Source organism: Capricornis sumatraensis, chromosome 13, assembly GCF_032405125.1.
Source record: "Capricornis sumatraensis isolate serow.1 chromosome 13, serow.2, whole genome shotgun sequence".
Taxonomy (NCBI): Eukaryota; Metazoa; Chordata; class Mammalia; order Artiodactyla; family Bovidae; genus Capricornis; species Capricornis sumatraensis.
Window position 1 is genome coordinate 76,485,029 of NC_091081.1, and position 24,732 is coordinate 76,509,760.

The 24,732-nt window shown below is 39.4% G+C and overlaps 1 protein-coding gene across 1 annotated transcript in view; it reads right to left on the reverse strand.

Moving 5' to 3' along the window:
- LOC138089585 (nesprin-1-like) overlaps positions 1–24,732 on the reverse strand; it is a 155,752-nt gene that overhangs the window by 11,184 nt on the left and 119,836 nt on the right. Inside the window, exons 38-49 of the mRNA XM_068984968.1 lie at positions 22,080–22,259; positions 19,917–20,067; positions 19,267–19,425; positions 17,736–17,918; positions 13,664–13,765; positions 11,133–11,336; positions 10,078–10,285; positions 9,151–9,263; positions 7,195–7,400; positions 6,050–6,205; positions 2,076–2,367; positions 875–1,047 (exon numbers count right to left, since the gene is read on the reverse strand). Of these exons, the coding sequence (XP_068841069.1) occupies positions 875–1,047; positions 2,076–2,367; positions 6,050–6,205; positions 7,195–7,400; positions 9,151–9,263; positions 10,078–10,285; positions 11,133–11,336; positions 13,664–13,765; positions 17,736–17,918; positions 19,267–19,425; positions 19,917–20,067; positions 22,080–22,259 (2,127 nt within the window). The remainder of the gene's footprint in view (positions 1–874; positions 1,048–2,075; positions 2,368–6,049; positions 6,206–7,194; positions 7,401–9,150; positions 9,264–10,077; positions 10,286–11,132; positions 11,337–13,663; positions 13,766–17,735; positions 17,919–19,266; positions 19,426–19,916; positions 20,068–22,079; positions 22,260–24,732) is intronic.

The following is a 24,732-nucleotide window of genomic DNA, read 5'->3' on the forward strand; positions in this document are numbered from 1 at the left end:
TCTGTTCATCTATTTATGAAGATCATTTTGAGCACACACTTCTTCAGCGATTGAACAGTACATATAACCTTTAGAATGTAACTTCTGGAATGTGTGTTAGTATAATACTGACTGAAAGTCATTTGTCCAACCAGCCAGTCAGATTATTTGTAGATCCTCTGAGAAGAGGGAAGAAGATGAAAGTCTTTCAATCATGAATGTAACACAACAACACCACCTTGTGTAACAATTAGAATCTCTATTTTCTCATCAGCGTCTAATGCAATGGGGTCATGTGGTCTGGTTGTTGCTCATGTGAAGGTGTTCACACATAGCAGGCCGTTGGTTCCCCTGGCCTTACTCTAAATGTCAGGATAGCCCATCACTGGGGTAATCATATACTCTCCCAACATCTCTGCAACCCCACTGTCAGGGATATTACTTCAGTTGAGAAAAACATTTGTATGTAAGCTCAAAAGTTGCCAATGACTTAACTTTCCTTAAAAAGCAAAAAGTTATTAAAGTTGTTAAAGTTATTAAAGACATATTCTTTCTTTGATGAATTTAGAGGAGGTATCTGATTAAGCCCATGTGTGCCAGATTCCATGAGAGATGTTATGGAGATGTAAATATTACACACACACACACACACACACACACACACACACACACACACTCACACACACACACAAACACACACACAAAGCAAGCAAGCAAACAAAACCAGCCACTGCAGTTACAGAAAATTCAATCAGGCAGAGACAGGCATCCACACAACTATCTAAAATAACATGCTTGGTGACTCTCTTACAGGATACCTTCAGCACTGCTCCATCATTTCACTAAGTCACTGGGTTTGACTCAGGCAAAGACACACTAAAAATAGGCTCTGTACCTCTGGGCATGGACGGAGGAGCCCATGATGTTAGCCCACACGTCTTTAAGGGTCTGCAGCTGAGTCTGGATCACCTTCTGACCCTCCTTGTTGCTACTTCTCAAGGCCTGTTCCCCTTTGCCAATGGCCATGTTCAATTTAACTTCCCCTTCACCTTTCATCAGGAGAATTTCCTGTGAAGGAAGAATGAATAATCATCAGCAGGATTACTAAAACCTTCTGATGTGCTGTTTCTCATGAGAATCAAGCTAAGGCATACCTTACCTTAAAATTAAACAACGACAATATCAAACTCTGGACCCTATGGCCCTATAACACCTTACTTAAATATTAGAAGGCCGGGAGTCTGGAAGTCAGAGACATACTCTGATTTAAGTTCCTGGAAAACTTTGGACCACAGCCTAGAAGTGGAACTTTATTGACTTTTGCATCAGAGCAAAGAGAAGTCATTTTGAAAATGAAGGCACCCTTGTCCAAAACTTGACAGATCCCTATTTCCATTGCCTGGGTAATATCTGCCTTTCAAAGGAAACTTCACTGACTGCAGGCTGGTCTGTGGCCTCCTCTGTACTTCATTCACGGCCCCTCCATACAGGCTGCACTGAAAGTAACAATTTACAGGTTGATCTCTTCCACTAACTGGGAACTTCTAGAAAGCAAGAACTAATTTTTGTCTCTATATTCCAATCAACTTTCATGGTGCTTGGAGTAAAGTAGCTATTCACAATGTTTGCTAAAAATGTTTACTAAAATTTTTTTTTTAATTATTTTAAATCTATTAGAACAAAAATATTTCTTGACCGAAGAGAAAAACAATCCCTCCAAATCCTTTTTTTGCCCATTTTCTTCATTTTCCCACATAATCCTGAGGAGGCTCACTGTTGAACGATGAGGACCTAACTCAAACACCTGTGTGTATGCGTGTGTGTGTGTGTGTGTTAATCACTCAGTCATGTCTGACTCTTTGTGACCCTACAGACTGTAGCCCACCAGGCTCCTCTATCCATAGGATTTCCCAGACAAAACTACTGGAGTGGGTAGCCATTCCCTTCTCCAGGGGATCTTCCCCACCCAGGGGTTAGACCCAGGTCTCTTGCATTGCAGGCAGATTCTTTACCGTCTGAGCCACCAGGGACACCCCAAACACCTGTGAGTCTAATCCAGCAGTCTTCGGAAGGCCTCAGGCTGGCGCCCCACGTACCTGCACTTGTAACAGCCGTCTCTCCAAGGTGTCTTTGCTCCCCACGGTGCTCTCTGCACTGGCCAGTCTGTCTTGCATGTCCTTCACCCAGGACCACATGCTCTGCAGCGCCTCCTCCAAGGCCTCGTGCTCCTGCAGGGCCACCTGGCAGCTCCGGAGCTTCTCCTTGGTCATCCGGAGTAAGTTCTGATAGCTCGTGAGGAGCTGGGAACACAGGCGGCTTTCTTTCCCAGCACCGTGGCCTTCTTCACTGAGAAGCTGCCCTCTCTGGGACAGCTTGTCCAGAGACTCTCTAAAGAAAACAGCGGGGGAAAAAATGAATTCTGACAGTCAGGAGCACAGGGGAGTGACACATGATTGCTGACACTGGAGCAGCCACCAGACCAGAGCTCACAGCTGACATACCTTTCAGTAATGGTGCTGGGCGCCCTCAGAGGGCTGGCTACCTGGCTCTCCGTGGTTTATCTGAATGCAGTCACTTCCCATCTAGGGATCTCATTCAGTCTGTGCTATGCCTGGATCCCAGCCTTCTGTATTGTCAGGGATTCACTTCAGGAAATGGCTCAGGCCTGTCTCTCCGGGCTGATCCCTGACTTTTCTTCATTCCTAGTTAATGCTCTAATCATAAACAGCTCCCTGAAATTCCCCAAGCACTCCACCCTGCTGTATACACACAAAGACTCCTCCTTCATAAACACTCTTCAACTTCTGTTCTAAGAGGCCCTTCAAATCCCTTGTGCAGGGCTTACATCCCCAGGAAGCATGATGCTAACTCCCCTTCCAGTGCCCTCTTTCCGTCTTTCTCTCACCTCATATACCCTGTCTGTCTCCATCCACAAGCCTTTCACTTTCTAGAAGCCACGGCGATTACATTCATCTCATATCCCCAGCATCCAGCACAATGTTTGGCAGAGATAAAGTGCCAAAGAAAGCTTCTTTCAAAAGGCCATCTTATGAATACTGTGGGTTTCTTTGTTGTATCTTGGGAGCTCTGCTCATCTCAGTTTGAGGTTATGTTAATTAAGTCAAGGGAAGACTTAATTTTCTATGGCTGGGTTGGCTTTATACTGTTTTACAGATTTCTGAATCAGCATATTTCTCAGGAAATGCCTGGGATATCAGAAGGGAGACTGTAGATGCTATCACACAAGCTGTTGTGAATGTCAGAAAAAGGACAGGAAGCCCATTTCCTACCTTGTCTTTTTCTTTTTCTTGAGCAGCTATTATCTAAACAGAATCCTATGTGCTTCAGTGAGATATATAAGACTTAGACAACATTACATATACTTTAAAATGCATCTCTTATACTTATAATACTGGGAAAGACTGAAGGTGGGAGAAGAAGGGGACAACAGAGGATGAGATGGTTGAATGGAATCACTGACTCAATTGACACTAGTTTGAGTAAGTTCCGGGAGTTGGTGATGGACAGGGAAGCCTGGCATGCTGCAGTCCATGGGTTGCAAAGAGTCAGACACAACTAAGTGACTGAACTGAACTGATACTTGTAATATGCATGAGACATGAAGGTAAGATATGAAGATGGTTTAAACAATGACTTTAGTTACATAATAATTCAAGAGGACAGATATCACATGTTACCAAATAGGCAATAAAAATCAGTGATTCTTAAGTCTGAGGTTCTTTTTAAAAATACAGGACATTCCCCCAAGATATGCAAAGAATATTATGATGAAAAAAAAAAAAAATCCAAAGGACTGGGAAGAGCAAGTGGCCAGCAAGTGAAAGAAGTCAGGTGACTCAGTTGGAGAAGCTGGGATACCAGCGGAGCACATTAGGATTGTCTAGAGAAGCTGCCAGGTGGAAAGAAGATGGGAGCAAATATATCTAAATTCCCAGCATCTGGTCCTGGAATATCAGAGTAACAGCTCAAGAATAATATCAAAGGTTTAAAAGGAGGAGAGAAATAGGTCTGGCCATGTTATATTGTACCTAGACAAGAGTCAAGATTTAAAAAGTAAATAAAAAGCTATGTAATTTTAAGAAAGTTTTATGGTTAGAATAATGCTACTATTCTATTAATTTAGCAAATATTTCTTATTGTTGGCACTATACTAGGGATCATAAAGACCTGATGGTCCATGACCTTGAGAAATTCACCATTGGGTTGGGGTGAGTTTCAGTTTATAATTGAATCACTATTGGGTTCAATTTATAAAAAACTGAAATTGAGCAGGACTCTGTGGTGCCTTCCCTTCTGTGTCCCTTGTCTCTTGTTTGTAGAAAAGCTGTAGTCTCCCAGGTCTCCCTGAGTCACAAAAGAGCAGGCTCAAGTGGTTAACAGTTAGGACAACACAGTCACAGAGTCTTTAACTTCTCCCTGAAGGATATAAATAACAAAGTCTGATTCACATTCTTGAGTTGTTTTGCAGCCACTAAAATGGCCACTGGAGGGAAAAAGCTAACTGCCTGGTAGTTCAGCTGTTAAAGAATCTGCCTGAAACGCAGGAGACCCCACTTCGCTTCCTGGGCTGGGAAGTTGCCCTGGCAAAGGAATAGGCTACCCACTCCAGTATTCCTGGGCCTCCCTGGTGGCTAAGATGGAAAGAATCCTCCTGCAGTGCAGGAAACCGGGGTTTGATCTCTGCATTGGGAAGATTCCCTGGAGAAGGAGATGGCAACCCACCCAGTATTCTTGCCTAGAGAATCCCAATGGACAGAGGAGCCTGGTGGGCTACAGTCCATGGGGTCACAGAGTTGCACACTACCGAGCGACTAAGCACAGCACATGATGGCCGGACTGTAGTTGTGACATAGACGCTCTGTATTGAGCAGTACTGAGTATGTGGCTTGCACAATTCCAGGAACTGACTTCAAGGTACTGGTAACAAATGACCTTAGAACTGAAGATTGATTAACTGTGCTTAAAACAATCAAGATGATGCTGACCAGACCACTAAATGACCGGTTTCAAGATGATTCTCAAAGCTAACTGCTCTGTTCTGCTGGTGGTCTCTGCCTGCCCACCCTTCAAGTTTTCCTTTAAAATCTGCTCTCTGATCAGCAGTGGGGATTGGTTCTTTGGGACATGAGTCCACCTTCTTGCCAGAATTTCCAGCTGCCTCAATAAAGCCATCTTTCTTTTTATTCAACACTTGTCTCTCACTCTTAGATTCTTGAGTATGAGCAGCTTAGCCTGAATTCAGTAACAAAATCAACAACTTGTTTCACAGAGGTAGGACCAAAGGTTCACAGAGGTAGGACCAAAACAACGGTGAGACAGAGTTTTGGGCCAAGCTTCCCTCCCTTAGTGACAAGTGTTCTATCTTCCAGTGCAACAATTTCAATGAAGCAACTGAAAATGCCAGCGGTGTCGTGTGAATTGAGAGAGCAAAGCCATGAAAGTGAAGTCCAAAGCACAGGCCAGAGAACTGCCTGAGAAGGAGCCGGAAACATCTGCTCAGTTGACAAGCAATGGGAAGCCAAATACTGCAGTGAAGAAAGTGAATCTCTAGGGCAGTCAGACTTCATGACAATACCTTTTCCTTTACTAACAAGATTATCAGCATATGGTGGACTGGAAATAATCCTGGAGGCTGAAGTGTGTGAAAAATATACGGAAATATATTGTTATTTTGTAAATGAAGGATATTTTTATAATCTCCTTATATCCTTATAATAACCTCTGGGAGGAAAATATATTTACTGTTATTCTCCATGTTTAAAAGCTAATATCAAGATATACAGGAAATGAGCGGCCTGTCCAATTTGTTGAACAAAGGGAGATATAACTGTAATGGAGGTCAGCTCTTTATCTCCAACCCAATACTCTCTCCAGATCACTCCACTGCCATGGAAACACTATTACAATCATTCGTGTGCTAGATATAGAAACATAACCACCCCAACTAACCATCTCACCAGCCAACAAGCAACCCGAATAACCCACCAACCAACCAGACAAACAAGCATTTGCTAGTAAGAAAAGCTTCTATTCCACTTCTGCATCCTACCTTGCAGCCAAGAGTTCTCCCAGAAACATTTCAATTTTATGGACTTCGTTTTTCTTCTCAGGGATGTGTTGCTTACTCTCTCCTAAGTTTTCTGTACTTAATCTTTCTTCCATTTCATGGATCCATAAGTTCAGTTTCCTGTGCTGATCTTCAAAGCTAAAGAAAATAACAAAACACGTTAGAGAAATTTTTATATGTTCATTACAATAAATGAATTATAATATTGAGGTCAACAATGTCTGTGGCAATTAAGATCTCATCGATTTTCAAGTAGAGTAGAAAATTGACAATAATCCCATTCAAATAATCACTTATTTCAGTAGTAAAATGACAAATTCTGGACACTTTTCTTGAGATCCAAGCAGAAAAAGAAGCATTCTATCTTGATAATTATAGCTGGTAATTAAGATTACATTTCCATGCCTGTGTGCACTTAACTTTGCATCTTACTACAAAGACCCTGAATTGGGGCCAGTGGAAAAATGGGGAAGTGGAAGCCCTTAGAAAGGGAAGGAAAGTCATCTCTGGGTCTTTGTATCTTATGGGGATTTGAATATGGCACAAGACTCTAGGGTTCTCAAGTTTTAGAAAACAATGTAAATTCTCTAAGAAACCTTGACAAAAGTCAGGCAAATACCTCCAACCAAAAAAGGCATTTTGATTATACTGACATCTTTCCTTTCTTAGCAACAGAATATTTTTTCTAATTTTTTATCCAGCCCTGTTGATATAGCTTCCTGATTGGAATCTTGACTCAGAGAAATATAATAAGTGTTTTCTGCCATAATTCCAACCTCACTGAAGTAGACACAGTGAGGAAAGGACTTGGATATTGAAAAATTCAGGTGTCAAAATTCTAATATCTAGAGTTATAGCCAAACAGACAAAAAGTACATACGTTTACGTCATTCAAAATTATTAGCGAATATAATTCTTTTCTTTTTCTGTATAGAAAATAAAGCCAAATGATACCATCAGAATTTGATCAATCAGTTATTGTCCTAGTATGAACATGTACTTAAAGTCAAAACATTATAATTTAAACTCACAATTTAAAATATTTTTTGTTTATTCCCAATGGCTCTTTAAATCACTGAAGAAATAGTCCGCGCATGATGAAATCTATACCTGTTGAAAAAACTTACCTCCCAAGTTCCAAAGCACAGTCTTGTAGAGCCTGTTTGTCTTTAAGGCACTGTTTCAGAAATGCTTGAAACTCTTCATTAGCTTTTGTAACTTGTTCCTGAATGCTACTGACAATTTGTTTAGATAAATGTGCATACAAAGTTTGCCCTTCTCGGGTCACCGCATCAAGCTTGCTCTGTCCATCACTGACTGAGTCCAAAATGTTCTGTTTCACAAAACAAAGGTAACACAAAGCATTTGCTATTATTCAAAGATCCTACTGCATAAGAGGATTAATTACAACTCTGACCTGAGAAAGTAAAGCAAGAGAAGAAAAACAGCCTGAAGGAAGAAGGCTTTTAATAAGCTTCAATGAGAATGATGTATACAATTGGATACAGTCAAGACTGAGAATGGAGGATGGTGCCAGCCAGTCACTGGAACCGCTGAGGACCAACTGCAAGCAACATCGAGCTGGAAAGAAGGATGCTCTCATCAAGGTTTGTTCTCAGTCCCTCTCCATTCTCATCATCTCAATCTGGTCCAGCCTCCACTTCTTCAAATGCTTAATGTGACATTTTTCAATTGGTTAATTGTCTCCACCCTGCCTCCTTGTCTGACCCACACTGCACACAAAATCCTGTGTTCAGATTCCTTCTTTTCTTGGTATGCACCTCTTCCTTGGAAGATCATATACATGGGCATGGCTTCAACTGAGCAAAAGAAGTCCAGAACCGCTATGCTGGTCTTGCCTCCACCCTGAGCTTCACAGAGGCATTTGTGACTGTCACTCAGACTTTGCTTCATGGAGATCTTCTGCATTTCAAGCTTTAAAGAGCCCAGCTCCACATCTGAATTCACCATGCCTCCAGCAAAACCAGCTTCCTGTATTATAATGATCTTCCTCCCCGGCTGCTAATGAGTTATCTGCATAATTGCCATCACATCACCCATTAAGCCACAAAATCCTTATATTCCTCATTAATGTTTTCCCCCATTAATTTGTAAAAAATATTTTGATAATACTTAACACAGTGCTTTGCTCAGATTAACCATTTGAAAAACTTGGCCAAAACTTAACTTGAACTTAGGCTCCTGACAATCATTCTTAATGTTGCTGCACAGTGGCCCTCCCTTATCAAAATTTATACAGTTTTCATTGTCTGTCACACCTTTAAAACCTACAATATATATTGCTTTTATTTGAATATATCCTAGCTCCAAATTCAGATGCTAGGTTATTAAAAAAACACAAGCCATGTCTTCTGTTTAAAACCTCTTCATGACAATGATGTAAAGTAGATACAATTATTTATGCTTTTATTGCCATAAAAACTAAAATTAGGTTTAGTTCTGAATGATTGCCGAAGAATGAGTAATAGACTAAAAAAGAGAGGAATGGGATCTAGCAATTATGAAATTTTAACTTTTTAAAAAATGTATATATTTCAATATTTATATATTTTCAAGAGGTATTTGCTTTACAATATTGGTTTGATTTCTGCCTTACATCAACATGAATGAAATTCTAACATTTTTATCAACTTACTTTTCATACTTCCTATCTCTTTCTGACCCAAGAAATCTAATTCTTTTAGGGAAGAAGAAAAGTTAGAAGAAAATAAGGTCTGGGGAAATAGATGATTTAGGTCTGACCTGAAGTCACTTGAAGGCAACTTAGGAAAAAGTAGTGATGGCAGCCCACTCCAGTACTCTTGCCTGGAAAATCCCATGGACAGAGGAGCCTGGTAGGCTGCAGTCCATGGAGTCGCTAAGAGTCGGGCACAACTGAGCAACTTCACTTTCACTTTTCACTTTCATGCATTGGGAGAAGGAAATGGCAACCCACTCCAATGTTCTTGCCTGGAGAATCCCAGGGACGGGGGAGCCTGGTGGGCTGCCATCTATGGGGTTACGCAGAGTCAGACACGACTGAAGCGACTTAGCAGCAGCAGCAGCAGCGCCAGCTTGCATACCTGAAGATCATGGAGCTTTGCCTCCAGAACCTTGCTGTCCCCAGTTCTATCTGATGATTCCTTTGCTGCTGCCTTTATTCCAGAAAACCATTCTTGGAATTCCTGCATAGACTCTATGGAAAGTAACAAAAATAAGGAACACATAGAAAACATTGAAAGAGCTTCCAGGATGACCACAATGAATTAATTCTGGTGATCAGCCCATTACATCCTGCCTTACAATATGTTCCAGAAAGAAAACTGTACTAATAATAGTATAGAATATAATACAGTAAGACCTACAACCATGATTTCTCATGGTAGAACTGAGAAATTATCTCAGATGTAAGACTGAAAAGAAATTTGTATTCCTGACATATTTGATTTCCCACTGTGTTTTTTTTTTCTCTTGGTGAAGGAAGATAATTGCTTGACTATGTAAGAGTGAGCAATGCTCTTGAGGTGTTAAAGCCATTTCTATGGCAAAGGGAGGAACCGTCTCCCCTGCCCACCATGCTTACTTAGAGCGTCAAACACTGACACCAAAGCAGAGACACAGCAGTGCTGGAGGCCGAGTCAGGGACATAAATGACCAACAGTTCCCTGAATTACATGCCTGCTGTTTTATAGGCTCTCCTAATATCCAAGCTTACTGTGTCATTTCCTCATAGCAGTGGGAGTCATTTTCCACACAAAGGAGCTCTACGTGGAAAATCCGCATGAAGTTCAGATTCATCAAGATGGCGGATTCCTACTTTCTTAGGGAGAAAGAAGAATCCTGCCAACAGTGAGAGCCCAACCACAATAATTTTATTGCTCAAATCTCAACGCAGACACAAATTTAAAATGCTACTCTTGTGGAAAGTTTTCTGGCCGTTTCTAGGCAGCGTTTGGTTTGGACTATGTCTTGTAAACAAACTACTCATGCTAAGGCCTGTCGGAACTCACCATTGAAGTGTTTTTCCAGAGAATCCTGAAGGCTGGCCTGTGTCTTGGAGCAGGACTGGCTCACAGCCTCGTGTCTCTTTATCAGCCCCGTCATCGCACAGCCCAGGCTCCCCAGCTCCACTGAATGGTACTTGCGGCACAAGCTATTGAGATTTTCCTGGGTCGTACTGATGTTGCTTTGCTGACTCTGAAGTTCTTTTTGTATGTCCTAAGAATAAAAGTATGCCATGAAGGATATTCATTACATTCAAGAGAAATATCTCATCTACCACACTCTGGAATGTTTTTTGGAAAGTGACGTTGTTGAAATCCACTCAATAATGTATACAATTTTGTCTACACCTGTAAACAGCTGTTGAGAGATAGGTAGGATTTGGGTTATAGTCTAGGATTTAAAACAAACTTAAAAGATCTGTGGATTCCAGCCCAGAATCTTGGGTTTCGTTAACTGATTAGAAACTATTAATAGAGTCAGCCTCCTGCATCCACATTTTCCCCTGGGTTATGTGGCCTTTGTTTTAGGATCACAGGCCACACCAAAAGCACCAGTAGCAAAATTTAGAAGTATATGTCCTTAGTCTCAAGAACAGTAAGAAAATATGCTAAAGGAGCACAAACTACATATATCGTTTTCTCAACCATTTTTAAAACGTAGATCCTTCTCAGTACGAAAGCAGTCATGCTGACCAATAAAAATAATTAAGTGATGAAAAACTATTAGGCATTCAAGTTCGAAAATTTGTAGAAATTTAAACAGTTCTTCTATAGGCTCCCACCTTTTTACTGAAAAATATGTATTATATATTAACAAGTATTTTTGAGCAGGCCCTATAGCAATGCATGCTTTCCATTTTTAGAACATTCATGTTTAGTTTCTTACCACCTGCATTCAATTCTCCATCTGTTACTTTGCTGTCTCCTATATCATGAATTAGTTGGTCTGGTGCTAATATGGGTAACAGAACAGAGGTTACATTTTTATTACAGTCACTGAAAAGCAGGAGAATTAATATTACTATTGAAAGGTAAAGGCTTAGTAATAGTTTATGACTTACCTTCACTTTTTTCAACGCTTCACAAGTCTCAGTTTGGGCACAGTTCATCAGTGATTCTTCTAATTTTGTCAGCCAGGTTGCCGTGTCATTAATAAACTTCTCCACTTGTGCACTTTGAGTAGTGAACTCTTTCAAGGTTCCTTTTGCTTCTTCAGTAATTTCTTTGGCATGCTCCAGTTTCTGCCTTAAGTCAGCTTCTATAAACTAAAACATAAAGTGAGATTTCATTAAAATCTGTAAAGACCAGAGCCCTTGTTCAGCAGGGATTCTGTTCATGTGCAGCTTAACAGTAAAAATCACAGAAGCCTCACCAAGGATGTTAATTCAACTTTTTAAAGAGGAAAATCAGTGGTTTCAAGTTGCCAAATATCTTGAGTAATGGGGAAATGGAAAGAGTGAGGATTATAGTTAATACTGGGTTTTTAAAGTGGAAGTTTTGACTGAGATTCCAGGAAATCCACAAGATCTCATTTCAAAACAGAACTAGACCTACACAGAGTTACCAAGTTGGTGACTGAAAACCTGCTCTTCATTCTCCAAGGGAAACACATATTTTTCACCCTGAGGTCGCTACTACCTTGAACAAACACCACTTTGGGATTCTATGATGAAACAATGTCATTTTTGTCTCCCGTTTAAAATATTCACTGAAGTTAATTCTTCTCTCCTCCCCAGATGACTGATTTTGGGAAGCCCTGGACTTTCCCACACATAACAATAAAAGGATTTATAATCCTGGTCAACGGCAAAGCAGTTTCAACTCCACACTGAGAACATTCAGGCTGATCTAATAATCAAAACTTTGAAGGTAAACTTAGAGATTCTTTTTCTTATCCTCTGCTCAGACCTGCTGCAAACATGAAGCCTCCAGCGGAAAAAGGGGCCAAGTGCCTTTTTTCATCTTTCTTCCCTACTCCCCCACTTTCAACAGCCTTTGACACCTGCAGGCTTGGACAGGCAGGACAGTGGTGAGCACCGCTGGGAGCTGGCCTCTCTGCTTTCTGGGCTAGGGGAGTTCACATTCACTCCTGTCACAGGTCTCGTGTGGGGGGCTTTCTGAGGCTCCCCTCACTGCTGCCCCTCCTACTGAAGTTCCCCAGAGACAGGCAACACATTCCTCTCAAGTTCTTTACTTCCTCCTTGTGCAGCCTTACGGCATCTCTAAATCCCTGCTGGAGGCCTGTTCATCACCCAGAAAGCCTCTTAAGCCTGCAGAAAGCCTCTGCAGGACCCTGAGATGCCCACACCGAAGCTCTTCTCTTACTTTTCCTTTCATCATTCACTTCCGGGCCAGAGGTCACACACTGGCATTTCACCCCAGATGACTCTGAGATGTAGGCCACTCAAAACAATCATGTATCCTTGGCAAATACATCAGCAGTCAGCCAGCCTGTCTCCCACCCTTAAGGTTTTTTGTGGGGGATTAGATACTAGTCTCCTGTGTCTGCCAACCGCACAGGGCACGTGTCATGCTCTCCAGACAGTATCACTGAAATCCTTTCTATTTTGAGGTAAGGTGCAGGGACCTCCACATTTCCTCCATGGGCATGGGTAGGAGTGTGTGTGTGTGTGCATGTGTGTGTGAAAGAGAGTGAAAGAGAGAAACAGGGCACAACAGTAGCTCTCTCAAAAAACCCTGCCTCCATCTTCACTCTGCCAAAATCCAACTGTCGTCCATTTATGCCCTTGATAAGCACAAGCTCTCCTATTTAATTTTGCTGATTATCAGCACCCCTTTTGCCTATTCTTGCTTCAGGTGAAGCATCTAACCTTCTGGTACAAGTATATCATCCACCGATATAACTAACTGATAGATAAACAGTCTTGGGCCAAAGCAAAAGTACAGGTGATCAAACAAGATTGATCGGTTAGTAAGAAACAGTAGATAAAGGAGAAAGGCAATATAAGAAGAGAGAAAATGTAGAGAAAATGAAAGCAGCAACAAATAGCTTAAAGTAATGAGTTAGAACTCCTGGCCCTGAGAACTGGTGCTGGTTGTGCCCAAGCTCCCTCACTGAAGCACCCCCGGTTCCTGGTCAAACCCTATCTGCCTGGCCTGCCTCCAGTACCTGTGGATTTATGCCATCTAAAGAGCCTTGTGGAATGAAGGGAGACATTGTGATGGTAATCCCTCCAAACGCAATTATTCAGTAAGAAGGATTAGAAAAATATGAATTAGGATATCAATATTCATAAATATGTCTGTCTAGACTTAAAATTGTCCTTGAGGAAAGCTGAATGCTATGACTTCCAAAATTTAGTAAGGAAAAAAAGAACTAATCTTATTATAATATTTGGGTTGGAACTAGCACCAGGAATTCTAAAGATGCTGTAGTTGGACTCTCATGTCTGATAAGGTCTATGTGTCTGCTTGGAATTATGACAATGATAACAATAAGAATATACACAAACATATACATACACATGCACTTATAAATAAATACATAGAATGTGCATATATACACACACACTTTTTTGAGAATTTATATTAATAGTATATAGAGTTATTACAAACTTGATGGAGCGCTTACCTGAAGGTCTAGAGGTGTTTCTGGATTTTTAGTTAATTCTTTAAGATCATTAACTTTGGAACGAAGTTCTTCTAATCTCAATGTTTTCTTTTTAACTTCAGACTGCCAGGTAAAAGACAAAGGGGAAAAACATAACTTATCAACTAATTACATGTCGTAAACAACTAAAGACATGTTTTACTTGGCATTTCATCATTTCAAGCATTAACTCTGTCAAAAAGACCCAACTTTAACCCAGGGTAAAAAACAAAAAACAAATCTGCTCCATTTTCTGAGGATTCGCATTATTTGTGAATGTGGAAAAATATCATCATTAACTTTCACTGGGAATGTGAGGGAGTATGCAGAACTTTCTTCCCACCCTCTTTTATTGGGGAAAATAAAAACTTCTGGAAAAAATTAAACACTATCCGAAAGTCTTGAGTCAGTGGGAATTTTCAGCAGACTAACTGTCGTTTACTTATTAGCATTAATATCACTGGCTACTATGGCAGCATTTAAGTCTTAGGGAAGCATTTCAAAACAAAGACACATCAGGAGTGCCTCTTTATTACTGCAGACTATATGAAATATAGTATGCATTACAGTATTATTACATATATATAATGTAATATAATATGTATAATATATGTAATACAGTCTACAGTAATTGAAGAAATAGTTTGATTAGAAATTTCAAGGGTGTTTAAAACAGAATTCAGGTTAATTAGGAATTGACATCTAACATTCTGCCTTTTGCCTTCTTTTTTTTCTTCCCATCAACACTAACACAAGAAGAAAAAAGAATAACCAGAGAATCATTATGGAACAAATTAGATGCTTGGAAACCTCATTATTTATCTGGACCCACGAAAGTGAAAGTATTATCCGCTCAGTCGTGTCCGACTCTTTGCGATCCCATGGACTGTAGCCTGTCAGACACCACTCTCCATGGAATTCTCCAGGCAATGGACCCATGAAGGAACATTTAGTAAAGTGTCCCTTTCAACTGAAATGTGGTATTGCGGTGCTTTGTAGATACTAACAAACCTCCTGATGTCTTCAATCTAGAAAGCAGTTTCCTCACCCAGGAAGAAATTTCCTGTCAGGCCCACTGGCCTTCCCCAGGAGCAGCCTGGGCAATTAAGGGGTCCCACATACACAGCTCCCCTTCATTTCCTGCATTGCAGCAACGAAACTGTTAGGCACCGAGCTGAATCCAGTTCACTAATCTTATTAACTTGTGCACCACAGACAGCAACATAAAAAACTGATCTCTGTGAGTGATCAGATCTGACTTTGTGAATGTGGCTGACACCCACTGGCTCCTTGTGTCCCAGAGGTGAGCAGCAGGAGCGTCCTCCAGACCCGTTGAACAACTGGCCCAGACTTATAGCATTTACCACCATTTTGAGCTACAACATGATGCCACAGCACAAGGAGCTGGAAGTACCATGTGGTTGCACATATTCTGCAGTATTTTCATCGTATAATGAATGTCAGTTACTTGAGAACTGAGATAATTGCTGAAAAGTAATGAGGAAGTGATGTTTTGAGAATTTATTGCTTTCATTTTTAATACAGTGTCTTTACTAATATCAGTTCAGTTCAGTCACTCAGTTGTGCCTAACTCTTTGTGACTCCATGGACTGCAGCATGCCAGGCTTCCCTGTTCATCACCAACCACCGGAGCCTACTTAAACTCACGTCCATCGTGTCAGTGATGCCATCCAAGCATCTCATCTTCTGTTGTCCCCTTTTCCTCCTGCCTTCAATCTTTCCCAGCATCAGGGTCTTTTCCAGTGAGTCAGTTCTTTGGATCAGGTGGCCAAAGTATAGGAGTTTCAGCTTCAGCATCAGTCCTTCCAATGAACATTCAGGACTGATCTCCTTTAGGATAGATTGGTTGGATCTCCTTGCAGTCCAAGGGACTCTCAAGAGTCTTCTCCAACACCATAGTTCAAAAGCATCAATTCTTCAGTGCTCAGCTTTCTTTATAGTCCAACTCTCACATCCATACATGACCACTGGAAAAACCATAGCCTTGACTAGATGGACCTTTGTTGGCAAAGTAATGTCTCTGCTTTTTAATATTCTATCTAGATTGGTCATAACTTTTCTTCCAAGGAGCAAGTGTCTGTTAATTTCATGGCTGCAGTCACCATCTGCAGTGAATTTGGAGCCCAAGAAAAGAAAGTTTCTCACTGTTTCCATTGTTTCCCCATCTATTTGCCATGAAGTGATGGGGCCAGATGCTATGATCTTTGTTTTCTGACCGTTGAGTTTTAAGCCAGCTTTTTCACTCTCCTCTTTCACTTTCATGAAGAAGCTCTTTAGTTCTTCCCTTTCTGCCATAAGGGTGGTGTCATCCGCATATCTGAGGTTGATATAGCTATTTACAATTTCATTTTTTATATTTATTTATTTGGCAGCATGGTCATCTTAATTGCTGCACATGAGATCTTTGTTGCGTCATGTAGAATCTTTCCTTGTGGTGCATGGGCTCTCTAGTTGTGGCCTGAAGGCTCACTAATTGCAGCATATGGGCTCCAGAACACTCAGGCTCAGTAGTTGCAGCTCTTGGGCTTAGCTGCTCTGCAGCATTTGGGATCTTGTAATAGTTCTCCGATTAGGGATCAAACCCATGTCTCCTGCATTGCAAGGCAGAACCTTAACTGCTGGACCAGCAGAGAAGTCCCTACAACTTAATTTTAAATAATGATTGTGTTTAGCACTTGCAAAATTCCTGAAAATGTAACAATTGACTTTTGTGAGCTGGCGCAAGCTGTACTCTAGCACACACCACTGTCTGAGCTGTTATGTTAATTTAACATCAAAGATAACACTTAAACAGGCTGTGCGATCCCTCTCCTGACTGTACTTTTAGTCTGAATAATTTGTTCTTATTTGTTTGGCTTTAGAAACAGGGATAATCTATAGCATGTTCTTGGGGTCAAAGACAGGTGATAATTTAGGACATACAGATGATTCAGCTACATTTCATTCAGACTGCAGTCACTTTTTCAGCTGTCTGTCAAGGTCCAACCATGTGCCAGGCCCTGGGCTGGAGCCCTGAGGACAGAATGCGAACAGTCTCTTCTCTCACCAAGGGCACAGTCAGTCCCATGCTTTGTGAGACAGGTTACCTCTGATTACTCTATTTCCTCTTACCTTGCTTCATTTCTCATCATGGCCCAGTTACTGCTTGACAGTTTCCATATGATATATGTTGTAATGCAGATACTGTGAATACCATGAGGGTAGTAACTTTGTTTTAGCAGTAAATTCTCAATGTCTAAAACAGTGCTTGTCATATTTTAGGTGCTCATTGGGAATCTGATGAAAGGATGAATACATGAATGCAAGAAATGGGAATAAAATGAGTTATCAAATTGATCACCAGAACTTTAGAAGCCTACTTTCCATGGAAGCCTGTGACACTCCAGTCTCCACTTTTCTTCTATTTCTGAAAAGCTAGTGGAAGAATCCAGCACCTAACATAAGTGGTCGGGGTGTGGTGACTGTTCAGTTAACATTTTATTTGAATAAAGAAAGAATACATAATAAATATTATTAGGTTATGAACACTTTCCATTTGATTCTCTGATAGGAAGGTGCCATAATCTCAGAAGAATGGGACAAAATATAGATTTGATTGAATCTTTACTAGTCTATTAAACTTTAAATAAAAGAGCCTCAATTAAGAAATGATAAAGACACACAAAACAAAACACCTCTCATATCAGTAGTCTATTCAACATTCAAGTAAAAGAAAATGATAATTAAGAGTTTTATTACATTCATATTTGTCTTAAAAGGAAGAATTAGCTTTATTTTTCTCCCCAGTGGTCTGTTTTCTTTTTTAAAAAATTGAAGTACAGTTGATTTACAATGTCATGTTACTTCAAGTGTACAGCAAAGTGATTCAGTTGTACATACATATGTATCTATTTTTCAGATTACTTTCTCATATAGGTTATTACAGAATATTGAGTATAGTAGGTGTCCTGAAAGCAATTACAAAAGACAATTTTTTCATATTCTCGTCAATGATGTACCACGAGCTCACATAGGAAGTTTGCAGTCATTTTACCTCAAATTCTTTCAGGAATTCTTCTGCTCTAAGGCTGTCATTCAGGTTGCTGATGCTTTCGGTCATCTGTGGAACAGAATGGTTTGACCATCCGTCGATCTCATCTTTGCTTGTAAGTACATCATCCCAGATAGACAGGCTTACCCTCAACCTGTCCATGTTCTCCTCAATCTTCTCTGATATCTGGGACAGAAAAGAAAGACCTTATCATTAAATCCAAGGCTTTAAGATGCTCTCTGGCCACTGAAGTAATAAATCTGCCAGTGCTTCATTCCTATTCCGACAGAAAAACAAAGTTTCACGAAAATTTTTTGTTGTTGTTTTTGTTATTGTTACTCGCAATGCTGAGATATAAAAATATGCATAATTAGACTTGGATATATTTAAAGAATAAATAAATACATAAGAGAGGAACCCACTCTGCATGGTTAAAGTGTTCCTGTTTAACAATTTAACAATTCTTGTCATACTAAGAATGCCATTTTATTTTATTTTATTTTTTTTTGGCCGTGCCATGTGACATACAGGATCTTAGTTCTCTATAGTGATAAAACTCAGGCCCCTTGTATTGGAAGTGCAGAGTCTTAACCCTGGGACCACCAGGGAAGTCCTAAGAATGCCATTTTTTAAAAGTGTAGGCAGATAAAGTTTTCCCAAGTCCCTAAATTATCTCATTATAATATGCAAATATCAATATCTAACTTCAGTAATTTAGCTTAAGTGAAGGAATCCACTGTAGCTTAAACTTATGAACCTAGATACTAAAATAAGAGGGCAGGGGTAACAGAATCACAGGATTGATGTGCTGGAAAACAATGTAATACATGTATAGATTGAGATGCAGAGCTCCAGAGAAATCAAGTATCTTCTTGTATAACACAGGCACACAGCTAACAAATGACAGAGCAAGAACTAAAAGCCAAGGACGTAAATTCCAGTGGTTTTCAATGCACAATTACAGTCTTATTACTTAATTTTATATTACAGTTTAATATCCTGAAAGATGTTTAAAAATTATTCTTCTATTTTATCCATGATCCCAGAGTATGTAAAAGAAAAACAAAGTTATTAATATGTTATGACTGAAGCTATCATGTGAAATTCTAGAAAATCTGCCAATAAGTTTTAACAAAACAAATAAATTTTTAACTATGTATAAATTCTATGTAAACTATTTTCCTTTAGAGCATGATTTTGAATTTAGTATTAAAAGTTAACAATGAAAGTCACATTTCTAAACTATCCTTTTGCCCAAAAATGTGATTGAAAAATGTAAATATTTAAATTATTCATCTTCCCCCAGTGGCTCAGCAGTAAAGAATCTGCCTGCAGTGCAGGAGTCCCGGCTTCAATCCCTGGGTTGGAAAGATCCTCTGGAGGAAGGCATGGCAACCCACTCCAGTATTCTTGCTTGGCAAATCCCATGGCCAGAGGAGCCTGGCGGGCTACAGTGCATAGGGTCACAGCGTCGGACACGACTGAAATGACCACGCACACAAACTATTCATAGAATCACAGAGGATGAGCTTACATCTAGCCATTTGTCCACTGTGCTTTCCAGGTCTGTTTTCACCACGATGAAATCACCACTGTGAATTTTCTTCAGCTCAGACAGCAACTGTTTTCCTTTACTGGTAAAGTTATCCAAATCTTTCTGTTTATTACACATTTCATTCTTGGCAGCTTCATGCTGTGGACATAAATGTTTCCTTAGTTAATAAAACAGCCAGTAATAAGTCAAGTATTTAGAATCATTTGTCTTTAAAAAATTTAATTTGTGGTTGACCTTAAGCAGAAACCAGTGATAATAATGAAAAAAAAATATAATTTTCTTGAATTGCTATGATCCTAGGATATAAGTATTCATAAAAAATAAAGGTTGAGCTTGTCAGCATGAATTAGCTATCTCTAAATATACACATCGGAAAAGACTGATGCTGGGAGGGATTGAGGGCAGGAGGAGAAGGGGACAACAGAGGATGAGATGGCTGGATGGCATCACTGACTCAATGGATGTGAGCCTGAGTGAACTCTGGGAGTTGGTGATGGACTGAGTGACTGAACTGAACTGAACTGAAATATACTGTCAAGAGTCGAAGAGAGAATACATTATGAGTAAACAACAAATCTACTAAAAAGTCTAAAAAATACAGTATGTCTAAATACATTGTGAATTATTACCTTTGATAAAGCCCACTTAAGGTCTTCCTGATCTTTTACAGTAGTTTTGGCTGCAATCACATTGCTGGCATTTTCTAGGACTTTTGTTATGGCTGACTTCAAATTCTGATACTCTCTCATTAAATCAATAAGTCCACAGCATTGACCCTGGCTGCAATAATGAAGAAAATACATCATTTATTGTCACATATCAGTATCGGGAAGAGTTCCCTACGATTGACCTGATACGTAACTGCACTGCTGTATTTTGATGAGTGCTGGAATGAAGGGAAAACCATATTTTTACTGAACTGAGGCCAAAAGCATTCTGGTCAGTCGGACAACTCTAGTGTCCAAAATGTTCTCCACGAATGAAGAATCCACACAGCCATTAGCCATAGACATTAAAACAAAGTCTGCTAAATTAAAAAAAAAAATTTCTTCAAATGAACTTACTTACAGAACAGAAAGAAACTCACAGAAAACGAATTTAAGGTTGCTGGGGGAAGGGATAGTTAGGGTGTTTGGGGAGGTCATGTACACACTGCCATATTCAAAACTGATAATCAGCAAGCACCTATTGTATAGCACATGGAACTCTACTCGATGTTTTGTGGAAGCTTGGATGGGAAGAGGGTTAGGGGACAATGGATACATGTGTATGTACGGCTGAGTCCCTTCGCTGTTCACCTGAAACTATCACAACATTGTTAATCTGCTATGCCCCAATATGAAATAAAAATATTTAGGTTTGAAAAAAAGCTTATAGTCTAGTAAGGAGCTCAGACATCAATAAAATAATTCCAAAGAGTGAAAAAAAATTTTTTCCATGATTTAATTATTTCATAGTTATATGTTGTAGGGAAGAAAACCCACCTGCCTCCCTGCCACAAAAAAAGACAAAAAACAAAACAAAGAAAATATACTGCTCAATAATTAAAGTTCACAAGAGATTTTCTTTTCCATTTAAATTATGCAAATTTTCATTGACTATGAGTCCCCTGAGAACGGCTAAAATATGAAATAGTTTTGGTTTAAAAGACTAAAATGCCTTTGAGCAAACAATTCTTCATCCAGGTATTTTTCCAAAGAAAAAGGTGTGCACTAAGATTTGGGTACAATTCTATTCTCTACAACATTATTTATAATAGGAGAAAAATTAGAAATAACCCCAAAGTTAAAAACAGGCCAATAACTGAATAAATTGTGATACATTCTTGTAATTGAATACCATGCAACCTCTACCAAATCACAATTTAGAGAATGTTTAATAACACAGAATAAAGTTCATGCAGCAGGATTATATTTTTTAAAGTCTACATTAATAGTCTACAGTATAATAAAAAATTATGTACACATAAAAAATAAATGTTTACAGTTGCTTTTGTAGTAATTCAAACTGGGAAGATCCCAAATATCTATCAACTGGTGAAAAAATCAACTTCAGTACACTTAGTAAATGGAATATCACTCAGCTGTTAAAAAAAAGAATGCACTTTGTGGATACACGTCACAATGTACTTGTGCTCAGTAAAAGAAGGTATTTAACTAAGTGTGGTAAAAACTGATGTACACATGAAAAGTGAGCATGAGTGTTTAGAGATGCTTTATTTATAGTCATTCAGACTGGAAAGAATCCATTTATGTGTGATTCTAAGAAAGAAGACACTACAGAGACAGATGTCTGACCAACAGTTGCCAGGGGTTGGAAGCGAGGAAGGACTGATCACAATGAGACACGAGGGCATTTTTTAGGTGGTGCAACTCTTACCACTTAATAGTTGTGACATTTATGCAACTATATGAGTTTGTTAAACTCTTATAGTTTAAGGGTATACACTTAGGGTGAATTTTACTGTATGTAAATCATATGTCAATTATAAACAAATACAACAAAACAAAAAAAGAAAATCAGTGGTTAAGACTCTCCTACTGGTACCCTGTAAATGCTGACAATTCTTACTTCCGAGTATCGAATTTCACTTGCAATTGCTGTCTCAAGAAAACTTCCTCAATAAAATTCTGTAGGACTAAATTTTTAATGTTATTAAAGATAGAGCAAATACCTAAGATGGCAAAAGATATTAAACTCTTGATCAGACCAACTCAAATCAACGGGCAATGGCCCAATGTCACAAAATAAATAGGAAGTTAAAAACAAACACTGAGAAGTTTTTTACTCACTTTTCATGAATTAGTTTTTTGGTATCATCCCAGGTGGCCTCTAAGCGGTTTATCTCCTTGTCAACCTCAGGTGCAAAGGCTACATCTTTCTGAGCAATTTGCTTAGCTTTATCTTTCAACCAACATAATTCATGCTCATGAGAATTCAATTCATCTTCTAACTGATTGAAGACTCTCAACCTGCAAATTAAAATGTTATTTTACTATTAGTTTACTACAAGTGTTGAACTACTATTTCCTTTCTGTAAATAAGGGCTACCCTGGTGGCTCAGACAGTAAAGAATCCACTTGCAATGCAGGAGACCTGGGTTTGATCCCTGGGTTGGGAAGATCCCCTGGAGAAGGGATAGGTTAACCACTCCAGTGTTCTGGTCTGGAGAATTCCTCTCAAGGACAGAGGAGCCTTGCAGGCTAAGTCCATGGAGTCACAAAGAGTCAGACACAACTGAGTGACTTTCACTTCCATAAATAAAGCATGCATATCAATAGCTAAGAAAGCTTTTAACACAGCAATTTATGTATATCAATGAATAAAGAGGCTTTTACAGTTAATTTTGCATAAGTCAGACTGTAACTTAGAAAACATTTGAAGTCATTTTTACCATTGACCTTCAAACTTCTATTAAGTTTGTATTCTTTTTCTATTTTCTTTTGATGATATAAGAATTTCAAGACCAGGGCCAACATTTGAGGTTAAGTAGTTGAGTACTTATCACAAGGTCATCGGTAAGAAATTCTTCCATGCTGTGAGGTTTGATTCATATTAAAGTAATATTTAAAAATCACAGTCATTTCACTCAAAATAAAAATAATTTTACTGAGCTTTACAATAAGTATGTTTTTAAAACTTTACCTATCTTTTTTTTTTTTTTAAGATTACCATAGAAAGGGTTTTTTTGGTCCTTAATATTTGAGTATTTGTAAAAAGTGCCCACGGAGAGGCAGCCATTGACTCTTTTAATTTTTGCAGTTTGGTATAGAGATGATTGTGTGCATTACCCCATTTAATTCCCCAAACAAAGTGGATAGGAACAGGTATTATCAATAGTTCCATTTCATAAGAAGATCTGTTCAAGGTCACCCAGTAATACCTAGGCATGGCATGACTGGAATTTAAAAAACTACCTAGTCCAGGCAACATTTTCCGTAGCCTCTGTACAACTTTGGTGAGTTTAGCGTTGTGTGTACTGAGGTGGCCCTTGAACCCAACCCAGGGCAACTTCAGCAGTTTTAGGGTCTCCCAGTCAGCTTGGCCTGAGCAGGCTAGGGACGGTCCTGCAGCACCAATCTTATTGCACATTTCCTGGGTGAACTCTTGGCTCCTTTGTCACACTTGGCTCTTCCTTCTATCCCTACTCTGGAGGCCATTTTTCCTTTCCAAATCTTATTTCCTTTCGTAAATTTGTTGTTAAAATAGTAAGATAGCTTATTGCCCATGAGGAATACAACCTCAGTAGTCATTATCACCTAACAAACGCCTTTAGCTTAATGTTTGATTCTGGTTAAAAGGAAGCAAATGGCAATGATCTTGACAGGGTCGATCTAATCCTTATCAATTATGGATGTCTTGGTATGACTCATCCCTGCTGTTTCTTTGCCCCCTGAAAAAATGGAAGAGAAACTGATGCTGAGATGAGTGGGAGAAGTTCTAATAAGAAGGAAAAAAAGGACTGCAAGGAAGCCTATAGTAAAATATTGCTTAGAAAATTTACTGTAAAAACATACCTTTGACATCTTAGCTTCTCTATTAAACTTTTCTGACAAAACAACAAACTTTGCTTACATCTACTTCTCTGCCTTCTCCACACTTCTAAGCAAACTGTTAAAAGTAGCTGGGGAGAACCACCTTGTCAGGCTGATTGGTTTCACTTTAAGTGAACGAATATAAATCTCAAATGGCAGCATATCACTTACCAAGTGCCAGAGGCTTCCTTTCCATTTCTCGCCGCATTTTCTACCCACAGTGTCCTATCACTCACTGTCAACTAATGAATTCACTCCAGTACTTTCTCATAGGCTAGAAGCCACTGTGAAAAATTCCCTCATATTTTACCACCAAAAATACAAATCCATTTCACTTCCTTTCTCCTCAGCTTGTCACTCTTGCTAACGAAGATGAGTCCTTTCTTCTATCAGCTAAAAACTGCTTAAAAATAGATAATATGATCAATATACTCTATTGTAAATAAGATCTCAAAATGGCTTATATATAGCTCTTAGGAAAGTCCTTAAGGAAAACAAAGACATTTTAGTACTTCTTAAGTGCTAAAAGAGTCATTAATTTTATCCTACGGTGGCTAAGCCAGTAAAGAATCTGCATCTGAATCAAGAGACCTGGGTTCGATCCCTGGGTTGGGAAGATCCTCTGGAGAAGGGAATGGCTACCCACTCCAGTATTCTTGCCTGGAGAATTCCATGGACAGAGAAGCCTGCCAGGCTACAATCCATGGGGTTGCAAAGAGTCAGACACGACTGAGTGACTTTCATTCACTCATTCACATATATGCAAGCCCTGTGGCATGTGGGAATCTTAGTTCCCTGATCAGGGATCAATCTGTGTCCCCTGCAGTGGAAGTGTGGAGTCTTAACCACTGGGCCAACGGGGAGGTCCCCTAAAAATATTTTAGAAACAAGTAACTAAACATGGTACTAT